Source organism: Carettochelys insculpta, chromosome 15 (assembly GCF_033958435.1).
Source record: "Carettochelys insculpta isolate YL-2023 chromosome 15, ASM3395843v1, whole genome shotgun sequence".
Taxonomy (NCBI): Eukaryota; Metazoa; Chordata; order Testudines; family Carettochelyidae; genus Carettochelys; species Carettochelys insculpta.
This window is the reverse complement of record NC_134151.1, coordinates 3,826,824-3,841,576: the sequence shown is the minus strand read 5'-3', so window position 1 is coordinate 3,841,576 and position 14,753 is coordinate 3,826,824. Positions and strand designations below refer to the sequence as shown.

Genomic DNA, 14,753 nt, shown 5'->3' with positions numbered 1-14,753 from the left:
TGAATTATTGTATGAAGCATCTACCTGTGTGGGGGAAACTCCATTTAATAATTACATTGAGGCAAAGAGATCAAAGAATATTTGGTCTACAAACCCTGTTTTTTAATAGAATTCTTTGTAATGTTCACATGAGCAAGCCTTATATTTGTGTACAATTCAGATCCCAGCTGTTCAGTGTTTATTAGTTCAAGTTTAAAAGGTATCTTAAAACTCAAGATGTGTGTTGTGTTTGTTATGTCTCTTTATTTGTTTAGGTTGTCATAACTGGTCTCCATCTCATGCATCCATAAAAGGAACAATGTAAACCAAGAGTCTCAGGGAAGCAAAGAGCTTTCTGCAGAATGAAGCCTTCACAGGTAACTCTTCCTTATTGGGTATTAAAGACAGAGTGTTACAAAATGTGGGCACAGCCAAAGAAGCGCATGAGGGTTTATCTTAAGAAAGCTGTTCTTCTCATCTCACCTTCATCCTTAGGAAAGGTTTCCTTTGTGCTGAGATCTGCAGATGTGAAGCAATCTGTAGGGTCTGGAGAGAGGAGAAACCTGAAACTTCCTGAAGTAAATCCCTCTATGAGCCACAAACAATGAGGGCAAATTGAATGTTTGATCTGTTGTATTGAGAATACTCAGCCTTTGCTGGTATTTGAATGGGGTAACCATCCATACTTACCAGAATACAACTTCCAAGCTGGAAGTGCTATAAAGGCTCTCTAGGTGAGCCTGGCTTGTAGCAGATGCCTAGAGGAATGGCTTTTCAGTAAGGCAGAATGCACGTAAGGGGATAAGAGATATGTGTAACTTCAAGGGATGCCTGTTTAGAGATACTGCTTTTACACAATTTCCAAAGCATGGGAGATCTGTTTGTATCCAACAGTTGTCAGCTGCCCAGTGCAGTTCTGTGCCTGTGCTAGTGTTACACTGCTGGGAGAGAAATGTGCCATCATAGTTACCTGGTATGGCTTGTACTGTTCTAGTGCACACCACTGCCAGGTTTTGACAGCACATTGCATCCTTGAGAGTGGAATAACTCTCTGTAGAGTTAGTCCTAGACTGGATGCAAACACAATCATTTCACTGCTTTACTGTAGCATAAAACGTGGCTGCAAATGATTTTTTTTTCCTCTGTCCACCCTTGTGAAAATAAGGCATGATGTCATTAATTGGCCAGTCATGATGATGATCATGTAGAAATGATGACGACAATCCCCACTCCAATTCTCCTTTTCCTGTAAAATATGGATCTTTAGGGCTCTACTGGCTGACTTTTTTCTAATTACAGATAAAAGCTTTCTCAGACTGATCATGGCAGAAATGAGGCCAGCTGGGGGCAGCAGTAATTGCCTGAAGAGAAAGGAAAGGAACCCTTGCTGTTGCTTTAAAGAGTGACAGCCAAGATATTTAGAGAGGTGGTAGTGGGCATGTGAGTAATGGGCAGAGCTGAAAGTAAGGGGGTGCACCCTGTTGTGCCACTTGGCAAGAGCCAGCCAGGCTCCTGCTGCTGCAGGCTGGTGAGCAGCCATGCACAGGCAGTTTGCTTGCTGTCCATGGTTTGTGCTGTTGCCAGCAGTCCCTGGGGAGAAGCCAGGAGTGTCTCTCACTGCTACTGGGTGCAGCACTGTCCTCACTCAGACAGCCCACAGCTCTGTTGTGGCCAGGTAAGGGTACCCAGTCACAGACCCTACCACCTCAGCCCGGACTCCTGCTTCTCCTTTCACCCTGAGCTTCCTGTATCCCTCAACCCCTGCCTTGTGCTAACTCCAGCACCCTGATGCTGAGCTGCCTCCCACACTCCTACAGAAAGACTGAAGAGCCAGAGTGGTCCTCCCCTTGCAAAAATATAAGTGAACATAAGAAATCTGCAGCTTGCATGTAGACTGAAAAATTCAAGCTGTGGCTAAAAATTAAACACTTCTTAATCTGATTGCTCAAAGTGAAAAATTGGCATTTGAAAGGACTGCTCACGTATTCCATATAGCATACTATACTGCCAAAACAAATCAACCACTCAGCAACCACAAGAGCCTCACTGAGTAACAGCAAATCAGTGTAATTGAAATGGGGCGTTTATTATAGAGTACAATAGTTTCTGGACACCTAATCATATGCACTGAAATGAAAAAAATATTGTCTAAAAATCATCAAGAATAAGTCAAGAATTACTGTACTTGATGAATCAACTGCTCTCCCTGGAAACTTGATGTCAGTATAGTCAGTATAGATGGAATTATGAAGCTAGTTACATTTCCTTTGGTCTTAGAGGGATAGCTGTGTTAGTCTGTATCTGTAAAAAGGATGAGTATTGTAGCGCCCTGGAGACTAATGGATTTATTAGGGAATAAGCTTTGTGGGTAAAACCCATTTTATCAGATGTGATGGACCAGAAATATAAAGTCAAGTATCAAAATCATGCATAGGGGGATCCATGAAGTTGCGTCTATGAGTGGAGGTGGGAAGCAAGGGTTACAATATGACAGTACCTGTAAGAAACTCAAAGCTGCATTTACCCTGACATCCTCCAGGGTTGCAATAGGACAGTACTTATAAGAAATTTGTTACTTTCACCCCAATAATAGAACTATTCCTGTGCTGAAGTGTTTGCAGAGTAGGAGTCTAGAAAATAAAACATGAAAGGCTTGGAAAAGGATGTAATGGATTGTTGGTTTCCTTTTGCCCTTTTTATTAAAATTTTATTAAAAAGTATATACCGGACTTGCCTGTGTTTTTGGGTGTTCCAGTTATTTATGTTTAACTCTGCCTGCTCATCTTGTTCAAATGAGTCCTTTAACTCTGAAAGTCCATTGTTTGGCTGCACCGTAAGCCACTGACCATTTCTGCCTGTCTGTGGTTAGTGATGAGGACACTATGTTGTGTGGGAGTGAGGGGGATGGTCTCTGGTGGTGTACCCAGTGGGATTCCTTAAAATCTGCCCCTAGTCTGAGGAAGTGTCAGGACTTTCTGTTTCATAGGGCTTAAGGAGCATACTGGTAATCCATTCTGTACTGCAAGGGTAGGCAGTAATTGTTGATGCGGCACGTGGCACTCCCAACAGTTTAGTAAGTAGTCAAGGGCCACACTCTTACATGATATTAATGGAGGTGGTGTGGGGTCTGGGATGGAGCTTGGGGTATGGGATTGGAGTACAGGAGCGGTGAGAAGTCTGAGGGAGTTTTGGGTGAAGGAGTTTGGGTGAAGCATTGTGACCTGGGGCTAGGGATTGGGCTGCAGGAAGGGGTATAAGAGCAGGAGAAGATTCTGACCAAGAGGAGGACTGTAGGTGGGGCTGCAGAATCTGGGTGGGGTTGACCTGGGGAAAGGGTTTGGGGAGCTGGCTCTGGAAGGGGCTGGGGTGCAGGAGAGGATTCTGACCTGGAGGATGGGTGTAAAAGTGGGTGCAGAGTCTGGGAAGGGATTGTGACCTAGGCCAAGGGTGCAAGGATTTGGGTTGTGACCTGGGGCAGAAGAGTGGGGTGCAGGGTCTGGGAGGGGGTATAGATGCAGGAGTGGAAGTGAAGAGGATTTGGGTACATGGGCCAGGGGTGCAGGGTCGTGGTAGAAAAGGCTGGCGTGCTAGATGTAGGCTCTGGCTGGGAGGTGCTTATCTATACAACTCCCAGCCAGCAGCCCAACAGCTCCCTTGGGCAGGCTCCCTGCCTGCTGCAGCCCCTAAATGCCAATTGGAGCAGACAGCTGCAGGGGCAATGTGCTGCTCTAAGGCCAGTGAGCTCAGGCAGCTGGGAGAGCTTCATGCACTAACTGCTCTGCAAATGGTTTCCGGGCAGTGGGAGCTGTGAGATTGTGCTGGGGGCAGCATGCAAAGCTGCCTCCTCCTCACCCCGGTGCTCAGATGCACAGGACCCTGCAGCCAGCTGCTCTGAGTGGTGTGCAGGGGTGGGGCAGGTAGGGAACCTACCCAAAGCTCTCACTGGGTCATGGTCTGGATCCAGCAGCAGTCCTTCTCTCACTTCCCATTGCCTCTGTTTCTGGAGTGGGCAGGGGAAAGGTGCTGGAATCCACTCTCTCTTCCCCCTGCCAGAGTACCTGGTCTGTGTGGGTGACAAGCTTTTTAATGCATTTCCTGGAAGGAAGCAATCCTTGGAACACTTTCTCTGCTCATAATTTTGACTTTGTGTAAGTCACTTAACTACCCAGTACATTAGTGTCTTCATCTTAAGCTCTGTGGTAGATACATATATATAAATTATAAAACAGGATCATTAAATCATATACTCTGACCTCATGTTTATCGTGAGGTTAATGCTAGTGAAGAATTTTGTGGGTGTGTCAGAAGGTACTTATAGACAGCACACACAAGGAGACAGTCTGTCTTTCAAAGATCTTCCTTCCTAAGTATTTTCTCCTGTTCTCTGGGGTTCTGCTTCTTGGCCATTAGGGAAACAAACTATGCAGAGAGTTTGGTCAAGTGCATAAAATAAAGTGAAACAAACAGAAAACTATTCTGTTCTGAGACACTGGAGCAGGGGGTGGGGTAGATGGAAAAATGTTTAATGATGGATTTTATTATTTATTTCATTTTCATAATCTATTCAGACAAATCTTTAAATTCTGGGAGTTTGTTATATAAAATATGATAGTTAATTAACTTTTGGATGTTACAATGAGAACACATGCATACAACCTTCAGCTGTGTTGAGTTACCTAGAAATGATCTAATCTAACTGAATTTAGCACTTAGGGTTTTTTAAGGTTGTATGCATCTTCCTATATTTCTGCAGAACAGTGACATATGGACAGACAACTGAAGACAGGCATTGTTAAGACCACTACACACAATATCAGTGATGAGAAAGGCAGGGGTACACAGGCAGCTGATAAATCTGGAGGGGGACAAACTACAATAAGAAAAATTGGGAACCTCTTATCTAGAACAATATATTGGTAGTAGTAGTTAAAAAAAATCTGCTTGAGGGTGATTCAAATTAGCAGTTTTCCCTTCCATTGGCTTTAACATGAGCACAAGCTAGTACACTGTGTGAACTCATTGATGGGGTTTATAGTTGCTCTGACATGCTTTAGAAGCCTCTAGAGGTTTGATGTGAAGGCTGAAGTTTCTAGTGATCTCATTTAGAAGAACTAGAACTTCCCATTCAAAAATGCCATATATGAACATTAAGTGGCTAAGTACTGATTTGTGAAATGTCAAGAGTGGCATCTGAACTCTTTACTAACTTGTATATAGGAAATGTTAGTCTTGATATATGTCCTTTTCCTAAATTCTTCCCTACATAATTTCTGCCCTACCTTAGATACACATGTAGCAATACATACTCCCTTCTGTGTATCAATTAAACAGTCTAGAAGAGGTTCTGAGATGAAAACCATTTGCTGCAGAAGAAATAACGTTGTGCAAGTGTGTTGGTAGGGAGAGGAATTTAAAAATGAATTACAACATTATGCTGTTCAGGATTACAGCACTAAATGATGTTCCACTTGATTAAAAATCCCCGGTTCAAATACTGTACACCTACAAACACTCATATATGCCAGCTTTCTCTTATCCAGTTGGAAATTGATCTTTGAATCAATATTCTATAAATTACATACATGAAATTTTCACTGCCAAAACCAGTTGTTCATATTGAAAAGAAATTGTCCACTTATTCAGGTGCTAACTTCTTTAAATAGATTAGTATGGTTTGACAAGTCATGAAAAATACATAATAGTTATACTGTGCCCTAAAGACAATTGCACAAGGAAGCATGTGATGCATAGATAATTAGTACAGCTTGGTAGGTTTTTGAGAAACTGCTCTGAATACAATTGTAAAATATTCCTATCCTGTCAGCTGAACACAGAGCTCACAGGACCAGCCATGTGGCTATTCTAACTCAGAGAGGCAGCAAGAAAAAAGCTGGGGAGGGCCGTTACCTGAAGTGAGACTAGCAGAAACCTGGAAGGGCTTGATAGTGAGTGGTGATCTCATCCTGCCTCTTTCTTTAATTATCAAAGTGGGTGAAGCTCTCCCTGGTCAACTTGCTTCCCATAACTGACCAAGGTCTCTTCCAGGCCCAGAAGCAATTGATCAACATGCTTAGCTCCTTCTGCCTCTCTCTTCACAAAGCTGAGGAAAAGGAGTATCACATATCCTCTATCAAAACAAAAAGCAGTCAAGTAGCACTTTAAAGACTAGCAAAATAGTTTATTGGGTGAGCTTTCGTGGGACAGACCCACTTCTTCAGACCATAGCCAGAAGTGGGTCTGTCCCACGAAAGCTCACCCAATAAACTACTTTGCTAGTCTTTAAAGTGTTACTTGACTGCTTTTTGTTTTGATAGTGTATAGACTAGCACAGCTTCCTCTCTGATATTATCCTCTATGCAGATCCACTAGATTTTGTCCTCAGTGCACATAGAAATAGATTAGATCGTGGTATGTTAAGTCCCACACCAAAGGCTTTTATGTAAATTAGGTGGTCATGGGATAGGAGGAAAGATCCTTTCATGGATCGGGAATTGGTTAAAAGACAGAAAACAAAGGGTGGGAATAAATGGTAAATTTTCACAATGGAGGAGGGTAACTAGTGGTGTTCCCCAGGGGTCAGTCCTGGGACCGATCCTGTTCAACTTGTTCATCAATGATCTAGAAAATGAGGTAAGCAGTGAGGTGGCAAAGTTTGCAGATGACACCAAGTTGTTCAGGACAGTCAAAACCAAAAGGGATTGTGAAGAACTACAAAAAGATCTCAGCAAACTGAGTGATTGGGCAGCAAAATGGCAAATGAAATTTAATGTGGGTAAGTGTAAGGTAATACATGTTGGAAAAAATAACCCAAATTACACGTACTACATGATGGGGTCAAATTTAGCTACGACAGATCAGGAAAGGGATCTTGGAGTTATAGTGGATAGTTCTCTGAAGACATCCACGCAGTGTGCAGCGGCAGTTAATAAGGCAAATAGGATGTTAGGAATTATTAAAAAAGGGATCGATAATAAGACAAAAGATATCATACTTCCCCTATATAAAACTATGGTATGCCCACATCTTGAGTACTGCGTGCAGATGTGGTCTCCTCACCTCAAAAAAGATATATTGGCATTAGAAAAGGTTCAGAAAAAGGTGACTCAGATGATTAGGGGCTTGGAACGGGTCCCATATGGGGAGAGGCTAGAGAGACTGGGACTTTTCAGTTTGGAAAAGAGGCGATTGAGGGGCGATATGATAGAGGTATATAAAATGAATGGTGTGGAGAAAGTGAATATAGAAAAATTATTTACCTTTTCCCATAATACAAGAACTAGGGGACACCAAATGAAATTGATGGGTAGTAGGTTCAAAACTAATAAAAGGAAATTTTTCTTCACACAGCGCACAGTCAACCTGTGGAACTCCTTGCCCGAGGAGGCTGTGAAGGCCAGGACTCTATTAGGGTTTAAAAAAGGAGCTTGATAAATTTTTGCAGGTTAGGTCCATAAATGGCTATTAGCCAGGGATAAAGTATGGTGCCCTAGCCATCAGAACAAGGGCAGGAGATGGATGGCAGGAGATAAATCACTTGATCATTGTCTTCTGTTCTCCTTCTCTGGGGCACCTGGCATTGGCCACCGTCGGCAGATGGGATGCTGGGCTGGATGGACCTTTGGTCTGACCCAGTATGGCCATTCTTATGTTCTTATCTCTTTTGTGGTCCTGCTGGCCATGGTTTTGGAAGAAATGAAGAAAGAGATCACCTAGAGAAACCATGGAGGTTTGCCACTGAGCATGGTGCTGGCTGGGAAAAGGATATTAGTGCTGTATAGATTGCTGTGCAGTGCCAATGTGATCAATAAAGCTCACAGACTTGCATCAGTGCCCAGCTGTAAGAATCCCACCATAAATTGGGAGATAACTGAGGCAGTCTAACATGAAGAAAACATCCAAACTGGAATAAAGCCAGGACAGTGGGGTTAATATCCTTTGCTTTTGTGCTTGGAAAAGGTATCATGGTATTTATTATCATTCAATAAGTTTGCTGTTGAAGCTTTACAAATAAAAATGTTGTTTATCAAGAAGATTCTACAATTTGACTTTTAATAGGCAAAAGCGATCAGGTTGTCCTGCATCTCATTTAAAAAGAGCTTTATCTTATCATACGAACTGCCATACTGGGTCAGACCAAAGGTCCATCTAGCCCAATATTTTGTCTTCTGACAATGGCCAATGCTAGATACCCCATAGGGAGTGAACAGAACAGGTAATCCCTCTAGTTATCCATTTCCAACCTCTGACAAACAGAAGCTAGGGACACTGTTCCTACCTATCCTGGCTGATAGCCATTCATGGACCTAACCTCCATGAATTTATCTACAAAAACAAGAAGTCCTGTGGCACCTTATAGACTGATATTTTGGAGCATAAGCTTTCATCTGCAAAGACCCACTTCATCAGATGGTCTTTTCCCACGAAAGCTTATGCTCCAAAATATCAGTTGGTCTATCAGGTGTCACAGGGCTTCTCATTGTTTTTCCAGATACAGACTAACACAACTACCCCTCAGATACATGAATTTCTCTAGTTCATTTTTGAATCTTGTTAAAGTCCTGGTCTTCACGACATCCTCTGGCAATGAGATCCACTTGCCTACTATGCTCTGCATGAATAAAAACTTCCTTTTGTTACTTTTAAAGCTGCTGCCTATTAATTTCATTTGATGACCCCTAGTTCTTATGTTATGGGAACAAATAAATAACTTTTCCTTATTGGCTTTTTCCACACTAGCCATGATTTTATAGACCTCTATCATATCCCTCACTAGTCTTCTTTTTTCTTAAGCTAAAAAGTCAGTCTTTTTAATCTTTCTTCATATGGGACTGTTCCAAACCTCTAATAATTTTTGTTGTCCTTTTCTGAACCTTTTCCTATGCCAAAATATCTTGGTGACCATGTTTACTTTTCCCCACCAAATTATGTAACTCTGCCATGAAGCCTCTATGAGCTCCATGCCAGTCCCAAGCCTGGATGAAACAGGAGGGTTGGTCAGATGTGCATTGATGCGTTGACCGTCAAACAACAATACAAATGAAATCTGATGCCAGTACAACTAAATGATAAAAGATGCCAGCTCAGACGTCGCCTGGATAAACAAGGTCCATGATACTAACTGAGCGATTGGGGTTGGATCGATAAGTTGGCTACCGAAAGAAAATTACAGCTAACACATATGCTATCTGTGGGAACGTGGAATGTCCAAACACTTGTGGGCAACTGGAAAATTTAGAGCTGCAAGGAGATGGAGAGATACTGATGTGTTATACATAGACTGGCAGAGATGTGTTGGATGGGATCAGGAGAGATATGCAGTTGCGAAGTCATTTGGTCAGGAAACGAAATGAAGCATGAAGCAGGAGTTGGATTCCTTCTTAGTAAAACAGACAGAAGAGCATTATTAGGATACAAACCAGTGAATGCAAGAATGATGGTAGAGAGATTCGAAGTAAAACCGTTCAATATCTCAGTTGTTCAGGTGTATGCACACACGTCGGATAGCACAGAGGAAGAGACTGGCCAATTCTATAAAGACTTGACAAAGACGGTGGAGGAGAGACCAAAGAAAGATGTGTTGATCATCAGACGAGATTGGAATGCAAAAGTTAGAACAGATAACGAAGGTTGGGAGAGAGTCATGGGAAAGTCTGGATATGGAGAAAGAAACGAATGAGGTGAGAAACTACTAGAGTTTGCTACAGAGCATGAGATGGTGATCTGCAACACAAGATTCCAACAAAAGGACTGTAGGAAGTGAACATGGTGATCGAATACAGGAAGTCCAAGAACATGATAGATACGATTTTGATAAGAAGAACATGAATAACATCAGTACAGCAGTGCCAAATTTTCCAAGGAGTGGATACAGACAGACCACAGTCTAGTGATCGCAAACATCAAGATAAAACTCAAAAGAAAATGTAAGACACAGTTTAAGAAAATAAGAGACGTGGCGAGACTATGTGAGGAAGAAACAGGGAATGCATACAGAGCAGTGCTAGAAGAGAAGATTAAGAACGTTGCCACAGAGAAAGACCTAGATAAGAGAGTCACAGGGATAGCCATCACAATAGAAGAGGCAATTGAACAGACTGTTCTAGAAGAAGAAAAGATCAATAAGAAGTGGATTACCCAGGAGACACTGAAGTTGGTTCAAAAGAAGATAGCGTTGAAGATCAGAAGAGATGTCTCTGAGATGGTAGAACAGCAATTTCGGGTGAAATGCCATGAGGTAAGGAAAGCAGCCAGAAAGGATAAGGAGAAATGGTTAGAGGAGCAATGTGAAGATACAGAGAGGTATTATAGCAAATGTAAGACCAGGGAGGTGTATAAAACAATTAGGAATATGCGTAGGAAATGGCAACCAAAGCAGATGGCAATCAAAGATGAGAACAAAGAAGTGCTCATGAACAGGGAGAAGATTGTGCAGCGATGGACAAGATATTGCACTGATCTATACAAAGCACAATTGGACCTGAGTGTCTCAGAGAGACTGATTGAAGAACTGAAAGAGATCTCTCCATTGAGATCGAGACTGATGTTTCGAAGGAGGAAGTAGATGAAGCAGTAAATGACTAAAGAACAACAAGGGCTCTGGAAATTATAAGATCACAGGAGAGATGATGAACTATGGCAGGGAAAGCATGGTTCAGGAAATACACTGACTATGTAATATAGCACGGAAAGAAGGGAAGGCGCCTAAGGAACGACAAGATCTGTTCTAGTGATAATACACAAGAAAGGAAGTACATTGGGGTGCAAGAACTACAGAACGATTGCCCTAACGAGTCATCTAGGCAAGGTGCTGATAATGATACTGACTGAGAGCCTAAGATCGCAGATAGAAGAACATATAGCAGACGAACAAGGGGGGATCAGAAAAGATAGAAGTACCATACAGCAGATATTGGCGCTAACACTGATAGCGGAAAAAGCTCAATGAAAGAACAAGAACATATACACTTGCTTTGTCGATTTTCAAAAGGCATTTGACAGTATAGATCAGAAAGTTACTTGGGTGGCGTTGGAGTCATATGGAGTCGCTAGCTGACTGATACGGTTGTTGAAGGATATCAATGACAATGTGGAGGCAGCGGTGAGGCTCTGCAGGGAGTTGGGAAATTGGTTTAAAACAAGTAAGAGGTACGAGACAAGGAGATCCAATATCGCCAAGTATTTTCATCGCACATCTGGAGAGAGTGATGGACAAGATCAAGGAAGAGGTATCTGTGCATGGGAAAAGAATTAACAACTTGAGGTTTGCGGATGATATAGTTATCATTGACGAAGATGAGGACAAGCTAGCGAGAACGGTGCAGGTATTAAACGAAGAAGGGAAGCGGTTCAGACTGATTGTGAACATCGGTAAAACAAAAACAATGGTATTTGGAGATAAGGAAATAGGAAGGAAGATCAGTGTCGATGGTATTGAACTAGAAAATGTAGAGAAGTTCACACATCTGGGGAGCAACTTAACGTATGATCTAGACTGTAAGAAGGAAATAGCGACTAGAATAGCGAAAGCAAGAGCGAGTTTGAAGGTGGTGGATAAGATCTGGAAAAGCAAAGCAATTAGCTTAAGAACGAAGCTGGGCGTCTTGAAAACGTGTGTATTCAGCAGCATGTTGTATGGATGTGAGACGTGTGATAATGAAAGATTCGAAAAGAAGAATACTGGTGTTCAAAAGGAGTTGTTATAGATTCTGAGAATAGGATGGATGCACAAGAACACAAATGAGGAATTGTATAGAAAGATACAGCCGAAAGAGAACTTGCTGCAGAAGGTTATAAAACAGAAGCCACAACTATTTGGGCATATTTGCAGAATGAACGATGAACAAAAAATCAAGACCCCGGTTTTCGGCATAATGGATGGTTGGAATAGGAGATGCAGACCCCACAGAGAATGGATAGATGATATAGTAGATTGGTGCAGAGCTAGTCTACAAAAACTAAGCCACTCCACACTGGACAGGGAAAGACGGAAGGAAATAGTGAGAGAGGCATCAGACACCAACGGGCCCTGAGCCCAGTTATTGATGACGATGAACAAATTATGTTCATCTACATATCTGAATTTTATTCTTTACTATACCTTCAACTAATTTGCATGGTACTGACATTAGACTTACCTGTCTGTAATTGCCAGGATCACCTCTAGAGCCATTTTGAAATATTGGCTACTCCTTGCTACTCTACCTATAGTAATGTAGCACATAATACAGTTAGTCAAATTAAAAATATTCCAAGGTTATGTTTATATGTCTATGTTTTAAGGATTTAATGCTGGAACTTTATAAAATTTGCATTTCCTATAATTACTCTCCCTGATCTTTAACATGTCAGCATGGATTTTCTGCTAATTCTGTCTTTTCAAATTGTTCTGGGCAATAGAATTGTCCTTTTCTGTGCTGTGTCCTCAAATGGATTTTTTAAAGACGTTTTTTATTAAGCAGTGACTTCAAACAGGAGTCTGTTTTCTCCCCAGTATCCCATAATTCAGATATAAATTGACTATTTCACAGTGAAGAATGAATTCAACCATTCCCCTTGCAAAACCACCAAAGCAAATCAATGGAGTAAACTTTGTAGATATTAAGAAGACCATTACTGATGCTCCAGAAACTTAATGACTTGGTAATCAACAACCTGTGAAGTCATTTGTCCTGTAAGCCCAAAATGTAGCTGGTCTTAGAGAGACATGGGGTCATGTCACCTGATGCTGAAACTCATTTTGGATCCGGTACTTTTCCACTCAAGGTAAGTTCGAACTGAGCACTAAGAATTTCCACCTACAGCAAAATGGATAGGAGGGAAACCAACAATTGGAACAGTACCAAGAACCCTGTCACATACTCCCCTCAGATGCCTGATGGAAACAGATTGGGCAGGGGGAAGACTGGGCCCAAGCTGAGACTGCTTAGCTTGTTAAGAGCTATCTGGAGTAAGAATTTGTACGTGACAAGGTTTTTAGTATATTAGAATTGGATGGCCTTTTTTCGGCACATTAACACATGGTTTAAATTGTGATGGGAACTTTCTCAGTCACTATAGGGGCTCGTCTGCATACTTGGTTCAATCTAATTCTTGACCTTCCCGCCCACCCCTCCACTCTCTGATTTGCTCACCTTGATTATCTTTTTCTGATTTGTCCTCCCTGCTTACTGGTTTTGGTCCTCTGTGCCTTAAATATTGAGTCTGTTCTGGTCCGGCGATGGTCTGAAGAAGTGGGTCTGTCCCACGAAAGCTCACCTAATAAACCATTTTGCTAGTCTTTAAAGTGCCACTTGACTGCTTTTTGGTTTTTTACTTTTATCTCTGTTCATCTTCTTATACTTAATACACAAAACGTTTTTTAAGTCCCGTGTGAATAACTGTTGCCATGGTGGAGAGCAACCAGTGACCATCTCCCCTCCATTGACAAAGTGGGTTGAGCAGGCCCGTCAGCAGAGCAGAAGGCGGGGGAGGGGCAGGGTGCTGCGACGGGTCTGTGGCACAAGCAGCTCAAGGTTAGGGGGAAGGGAAGAAGCCTGAAGAGAACCGGTTCTCGAAATGGCGAGCAACTGGACTAGCTCTCGCGAGAGTTCTGTGAGCCCCCGAGCGCTGTGGCGTGACCATAAGCAACCCCGCGAGATCTTCGTGAGACGACAACGGGCTGTGAGTGCGGCAGGTAATCTCGCGACTCCTCAGAGGCAGCCGCCCGGGGGAATTCGGCACATTTCGGAGGGAGCCCGAGAACGTCCGCGCGCCCGAGAAGTGGTTGTCTCGCGAGAGCGCAGTGAGAAGCGTTTGTTCGTGGCGGTATCGCGAGAGATGTGAGGCTCGCGCACGGGCTGCAGCCACCTCCCCCCGCTGGAGCCGTTGGTGGTGCGACAGCGGACGGAGGCGCTATCGCGGGCCTGAGGTAGGCGCGGGGCTGGAATCCGCTTTCGCCGCCATGTTAGGAGCTGGTGTTGGCTGTTTCCCCTCAGCGTGAGGGCAGCGACGGGGCCTGGACCTTTGGTAACCGGAACGGGTAGGCCGGGCCGGCCGGGCGTTACGGGAGGCGGTGAGGAGGCTCCACTGCGCGGCTGGAGCTTGTGGGCGGGCGGTGGGGCCTGACGTCGGCACGAGCGGGGCCTTGGGACCGCAGGACACGTGCGAGGGCCGAGCCGAGACGTGGCGGGAGGGAACAATAAAGCGCCGCGTGCATCCTCGGTCTAGCCGCCCGAGCGGCGTGACGCGGGCTCGTGCGGGCCTGCCCGCCTGCCTTGCGTACCTTGAGACGCGCGCCCCCTCTCCCCGGCTGGGAGTACTGCGCCTGCCTGTCCGCTTAGCCAGCCGGATGCGCCCGATCTCCCCTTTCACCCACGCTGGTATTTCCCGTCCCGGGGTCGCGCTGCGCGTTCCTGGGTCTGGAGCAGACCTGGAGGCCACCCTGTCCGGCCCCAGCCCCTCTTCTGTGCGCGCTCCCCTGCATTGATGAGCACGTCTGAGCGTGTGCATGCCTGGCTTCTATACGCCGCTGTGACTGCCCGCTCTTCCCTGGGTTTTTGAGACGCTGCGTTCTGCTGGGCCGGGCCCCTTCCGTTGCAGCGCAGGGTACTCGCTCTCCTTGTCCTTATGCGTGGCTTGTCCACTCCCGTACCACGTGGTGAGCTAACTTCTAGCTGTTGGAGGCACCCAGTCTGTATCCCGATCCTGGGATCGGCCCGTGACTAACCTGGGATGCTGGCGTTTAAGCGTATAATTTGTGCCCCTGGGAGAAGTTTTTGTTCTTCACGTATAAACTG

At 44.0% G+C, this 14,753-nt stretch overlaps 2 protein-coding genes and 1 non-coding gene across 6 annotated transcripts in view; 2 read left to right on the top strand and 1 right to left on the bottom strand.

Moving 5' to 3' along the window:
• SIL1 (SIL1 nucleotide exchange factor) overlaps positions 1-13,505 on the bottom strand; it is a 251,629-nt gene extending 238,124 nt beyond the window's left edge. Inside the window, exon 1 of the mRNA XM_075009664.1 lies at positions 13,110-13,505. The gene's annotated coding sequence lies outside the window, so the exon portion shown is untranslated. The remainder of the gene's footprint in view (positions 1-13,109) is intronic.
• Positions 1-14,753, top strand: part of MATR3 (matrin 3) — a 63,067-nt gene that overhangs the window by 2,281 nt on the left and 46,033 nt on the right. The window contains exon 3 of one of the 4 annotated variants that reach the window (XM_075009661.1): positions 255-356. In XM_075009661.1, the coding sequence (XP_074865762.1) occupies positions 342-356 (15 nt within the window). In that variant the 5' untranslated portion in view covers positions 255-341. Of the gene's footprint in view, positions 1-254; positions 357-13,772; positions 13,997-14,753 lie in introns of those variants that run through there. The other 3 variants (XM_075009658.1, XM_075009660.1, XM_075009659.1) reach the window with 3 other exon arrangements.
• Positions 866-1,064, top strand: LOC142021417 (small nucleolar RNA SNORA74). Its single transcript, XR_012647683.1, has one exon. It is a non-coding gene; the product is annotated as a small nucleolar RNA SNORA74 (small nucleolar RNA).